Source organism: Phanerochaete carnosa (assembly GCF_000300595.1).
Source record: "Phanerochaete carnosa HHB-10118-sp unplaced genomic scaffold PHACAscaffold_1, whole genome shotgun sequence".
Taxonomy (NCBI): domain Eukaryota; kingdom Fungi; phylum Basidiomycota; class Agaricomycetes; order Polyporales; family Phanerochaetaceae; genus Phanerochaete; species Phanerochaete carnosa.
Window position 1 is genome coordinate 5,213,460 of NW_006767628.1, and position 5,832 is coordinate 5,219,291.

The window sequence follows — 5,832 nt, forward strand, 5'->3', positions numbered from 1 at the left end:
ATATTTACTTCCTACAGTGTGTATGAACGCGAGCAGATGCGACTTGTGCCGATGGCTTGGAATGTATTCACCTAGTAAGTGCTGTTCTTGGGCTCGTTGTCAGTCAGCTAATCTCTCCATAGCACCTTCATTTCTCGATGCTTATCTCTGCTTTGCTAGCCGCCTCCCCCCCCTCTACTCTTGGTCGCGCCAGGCTCGCGTCCGTCCTTAATGGCTGTGATCAGCATCTGGGGCCACCCTAAACCCTCACTTGTCTCAATCTTCTACCCTCAGTGCTTCTATTTTGATGTTCCAGCATGCAGCGTGGTCTGCGCCCGTTCTCCAATTGACCTATCTCTCTCATTCCTGTGTTCGGCCGCCGCCCATCTTTTTGTCTCGTCATTTTTAACTCTACGTCGTGCAACGCGCTGCCTCGAAGCGCCCCAGCTCTGCATCTCTGTTGGCGAGTCAGGCTACCAGCACTCGTTGCAAAGAGCTCGACTTCCATACTTAGGTCCCCATCGTAGCACAGGGAGCCTCAGATGCCTCCCACCACTCAAATATTTCATCAGCTGCACTGGCCAAGCCCATCTTTCGTATGTTGGTCTGGTCACCGCGTGCGCTGCTGTATTTAAGAGTGAGTGTAGTCATTATCATTTGATTTGACCTGTTACTCACAGCTTGTTGCAGCCACAGACTCCCCCAATGCATTGTCGCACACACATACCCAAACTCTAGCCTTGCTCGCCATCCAATTACACACTCTCAGCTGTCCTTTTCGACTCACTATCTTGGGTCACACATCTCTCGGGCGCGACACTCTTCCTCCAGCGCAGTAATGTACACCTTCTGAGCGCGAAGTGCCTTGTTTGGCTGCCCAAGGCAGACAAGAATGCCAGTTCGGAACGGCGGCAGCCCTAGGAGCGCACTGTCACCGTACTGTCCTACACCTCAGAGTCTGGGCAGGCTTGGCAGGCTGCTGACGCTGCCCGCAGAGCAAGAGCAACACAGACACGCCAACGCGCGCGACATTGGGGTGTAGCAGTTCTATGGCAGCTTTGCAGGCTTCAGACCCCAGCTCTCCGACCTCTTGCAGCCGAGGAAGCACATATCAAGCGTCAATGTTGCCAAAAAGCGAGAGGAAGTGAGTGTGCAAGAGTGGCGTCAAACTGGTCAATGTCGAGATCGCGCCTGGCTCGCTTTGGATGTCGAACGAGCCGAGCCAACACCTGCGTTTCGAGGCTCTCAGCCCCTGCTGGGTTCTCCACGCCCTTGCCCGCAGCCAGGAGGGACACGACGACTGGGCGACCACGATTCGCAATGCCAAGACGTTGCTGCTAAGATCACTTAATGTCATGCGCCCGAAGCCAACGCTGGCCCCACATTTCTCGATGAGCCACTTCCAACATGCGCGTCAAGATCTGCTGTACGCGTAGCACGGGCAGACACTTGGTTGGCATTCAGCGGCGGTACCGTCGCAACCGTCGAGGGCGGTGTACCTGCCACCGTCACCCTACCTGAGTAAGCCACACCTCTGCTATTGGCTATTAACACTGACAAGTACCTCCTCTAAACATTCTTCGGGTACTAGATGGCACGAACTTGGTGTAGGACTACGAGTTTGCTGTGCCGCTCGAACCCCCAGCTGCGACGGTGACGTTCTCGCATCTCATCTCCATCGCCCTTTAGTTCATAGCCTTCAAACATCTCAACAAGAGCATTCAGGCGCCTCCGTCATTTCTGATCGCTAGCGACAAGATGAGATGACAGCGGTCCAGAGCTACTGCCTATGTGCCCCCAACGCCATCCATGCCCAGTCGCAAACTATCTGATGGTCCAAGCGTGCTGAGCATGACCGAGGGCCTTGTGATATCGAGCAGCCTGCTGCCAACGTCGATTCTTGCTGCGGTTGTTGCTGCATGGCGGTGAAAACGGCTCCTGCTCCTAGTGATGTGCGGGCCGGGCCTCAAAGCCCGCAAGCCCGCCAAGCCTGGCCCAAAAAGCCTGACCCAAGCTAAGCCTGGCAGCGGGCCCAAGGCCAGGCTTGGAGCATAGTCAAGCCCAAACCTGGCCTAAAAGCCCAGGCTTGGGTGCACCAAATGTGTTGCTGTTCCCTGGGCTCAAAACATGGTAAGAACGACTTTATATACACATACAAGACGGGACGTTGACTTACCGAACTGGGCGGTCCCTGCTAGTGTGATTAGGCACAGTTGTGTGCCACCGCCTGGCATTCGCCGTAGGTGCCCCTTCGCGAACCTTGTCATAACATGGCTTGTAGCGCGGTCGCATGCCCTCTGGAGGCTGCAGTACAGTGGGTACATGCAATAGCAGCCTATCACATACAAATATGCTCACGTTTGTAGCATATAAATACTTGTCCTAAGCTTTGCAAGCCTGGGCTTAAGCCCATGGCTTGGGCCAGGCTCAGGCTTGGCTCAGGCTCAGGGCTCGGCTTGGCATTGCCACAAGCCCAAGCCGGGCCTGCACATCACTACCTGCTCCTCGCGACCACAGCCTACGTGATATCAGTGAGGACCGAGACGGACGTCGTTCTGTCGGCCAGAGTGGATGCAGCAATTAATCTTACTGTATGAAAGTGCGACAGGGTAGGCCAACATACCAATCGTGCTTGCCATGCCCAAACGTTATGTAGTCTGCAGACATGGTGATCAGCTGCGGCTGCACGGACTTGTCGCTCTTGTAGGACCGTAACGAGTTGAATAGGGTTGCGTTCGGATAATTCACCTCGTCAAAGTGTGTCGCAAACATTGGTGTGACAGCCATCATACCCTTAGGAAGGAATGTTCCATCTAAGAGCGTCACCGGCTGCAGGATGTTGCGGAACATCGACACTACGAGCTGTCAGCAGTGAGATAAGCAATTGGGAGAACAGCACGCACCAATGGTCGGGCCATTATGCCGCTCGCACTCGCGCAGGACTAGTGATGTGTGGGCCCGGCTTGGGCTTGTGGCGACACCAAGCCAAGCCCTGAGCCTGAGCCAAGCCTGAGCCCGGCCCAAGCCATGGGCTTAAGCCCAGGCTTGCAAAGCTTAGGACAAGTATTTATATGCTACAAACGTGGGCACATTTGTATGTGATAGGCTGCTATTGCATGTACCCACTGTACTGCAGCCTCCAGAGGGCATGCGACCGCGCTACAAGCCATGTTATGACAAGGTTCGCGAAGGGGCGCCTACGGCGAACGCTAGGCGGTGGCACACAACTGTGCCTAATCACACTAGCAGGGACCGCCCAGTTCGGTAAGTCAACGTCCCGTCTTGTATGTGTATATAAAGTCGTTCTTACCATGTTTTGAGCCCAGGGAACAGCAACACATTTGGTGCACCCAAGCCTGGGCTTTCGGGCCAGGTTTGGGCTTGACTATGCTCCGAGCCTGGCCTTGAGCCTGCTGCCAGGCTTAGCTTGGGTCAGGCTTTTTGGGCCGGGCTTGGCGGGCTTGCAGGCTTTGAGGCCCAGCCCGCACATCACTACGCAGGACTCAGCTGTCGAGCTTACGCATCTTGTTTGTGGCAGCCTTCGTCCAGCCTTCTTCTGCCACAGCTGCCTCTACCTCTTCCTGTAGCGTGTTGGCGAGCTCTGGACGCATAGAGATGTCGTACAAGGCTTGGAGTATAGTCTAGAATATACCTTGTTACTACTTGTGGCTCTACAACACTGAAGGCTTACAGCCAAGGTCGTCCCAATTGCCTCGAAGTTAATGACCAGTACTATGCGCGCGACCTCTTCTGGTCCTTGATTCTGAGTCACAACTTCGTTGATAAGCCATTGCAACAAATCATTCTGTGCTTAGGTCAGAAATACACTAGGAAGGCGCCGCCAAAGTAACATACTGGCTTTGTCTGCCCAGTCCTTTCCAAACTCAGTCATCGTGGCCATCTGATCGTCAATAACCGCCCGCAAGTAGTCAAGACACTGCTGGATGCGTTTGTCAATGACTGTGGCCTTCCTTCCAGTGGCGCGCTTCATAAAGCCAGGTAATATTGTGAGGAGCTTTACAGCTTTACTCACGTCTTCTTTGAAGTGTACCATCATGTATATATAACCACTGTCCCAACCTGAGCGCAATGCCTACTGTGAGCTCATTCTCTGCAAAACTCCGCATTTAAACTTACAAATTGGCATGCCAACAAAAATGCGGTTCGCAGCACGCGTAATGATTGTGCTCATGGCGGGATAAGCATGGACTGAGAGCCAACCTAGCAGAAATATCAGCCAACCTTGGCACTCCCATATCTCAGGTTACCCCAACTCACAGTCGCTGTTCGTGGGAATGTGCTCTCGGAAGGTATGCTAAGCTTATCAAACATGTCCTCGAATACCAATGCAAGACTATGCGTGATATTTCGCAGTATCAGCATATGGACAGGATTTCTGTGCCAGTTAGAGGCAAACATGTTAGGCATCTCGAGCACCTGGTGTTGAGCAAAAGAATGCAAGAGTTCCAGTTTGGCAGCCTAGTCCGCAACATCCTTCTAGTCTTTCACCTTGTTGCCCCTAGCTACTTTTGAATTTGCTATAAGAAACCAAGCTTTCGCTGCCTACGCGCGCTGCCTACCAGCAAACGTTTTGCCGGACCGGGACTTGTGGAGTTGTGCTCGACACCTTGCCCTGTTTTTGCAGCGATGTCACAGTAAGTCTCTTTCCACGTGTGTCCACATCCATTGTCACCACTGACATTCTTGTGCAGTCTGTGCTGCACCTCGCACACAACTCGTCGCTGATGTTCGTGTTCGCGTCGGTCGTGACGCACAGCAGCTTCCTGTCCCGCACCACACTGACGTACTCAACAACCAACATCACGACATTGTTCTCGACTTATTGCTGCAGCACAACATGAACCACACAAAGCAGGAACTCGTGCCCAACAAGGCGGCAAGATACGCCTCTCTGTGGAACGATGTTGTTCACAGGGAATTGTCTCATATTTGTCTCGCCATCTGTAGTGCGTTGTGAGTCTTATCAGCAAGAATCACCAGTGTACGTCCTCTCGCGTTCTGTTTAGCTTGTGCCGCAGCTCACAGAAGGAGTGCAGAAAATTGTGAATACGCTATAGAAGGTAAAATAGTCAGGCGCAGAGTGGATGGGCCCACTGCTGTTGGACGTGGCAAAGAAGGCACAGTGAAAACATGGTCGCTTCAATGTTCTCGACTCGTCAAGTGCATGCTCTTGCTTTCATTATTTTGCGTTCTGCCTCCACCCGAGCAATAATCGTAGGTCCATGCCTGTACACACAATAAGCACAGGTTCCGCTCTCAAGTGCCAACGGTCAACGCTCTGACATGCATTTTGTGGCCGTCCTTAAACGCGACAGGAATATGCTGACATAACTCTCAATATCTAGCTGCAGACGCTTCGTGGTGATGGTTGTCGGAGACTGCATCGGCGGATTCTTGGCCTTGTTGCGCGATGGACTGGCCGGGACTATGAACTCCTTCGACATGCGTCTGCCTATCCCTTGTGCTTGTGTTACGCTCACGCAGAGTGTAGCCCATCAAATTGTCGAGCGGCCACTCAGAGGCTGTCGGGTGCGGCGAGGGCAGCCGCATCTGTTGAGTTCAGTTCGCTGTACCGCGTATGTTGTCTAATTGTCTGATTTGGTGTCGCTGCGCGGATTATTAACGAGGTGTCCAGTGGCATGCGGCGGCAGCAAAAAAAAAAAAAAAAAAAAAAAAAAAGGCCATCAAACGGGTCAAAACCGCCTCCACTCAAGTTTGTTTTTTGGCGAGAATCCTAGGAAGCTGCAGCAACTTCGGAGTCACCATCAGACGGTTGTAGTGCACTTTCATCAACTCTGGCCATACCTGTGCATGCGGTAATCTGGCAGGTAC

General features: G+C 52.9%; 1 protein-coding gene across 1 annotated transcript; it reads right to left on the reverse strand.

The window, feature by feature from the left end:
* Positions 1-2,565: 2,565 nt before the first annotated feature.
* PHACADRAFT_190916 (uncharacterized protein) lies at positions 2,566-3,590 on the reverse strand (the record flags this gene model as incomplete). The annotated part of the gene is made up of 3 exons (XM_007391072.1): positions 2,566-2,834; positions 2,883-2,921; positions 3,500-3,590. 3 exons carry the CDS (start codon positions 3,588-3,590, stop codon positions 2,566-2,568), a joined length of 399 nt encoding a protein of 132 aa, XP_007391134.1.
* Positions 3,591-5,832: the final 2,242 nt, after the last annotated feature.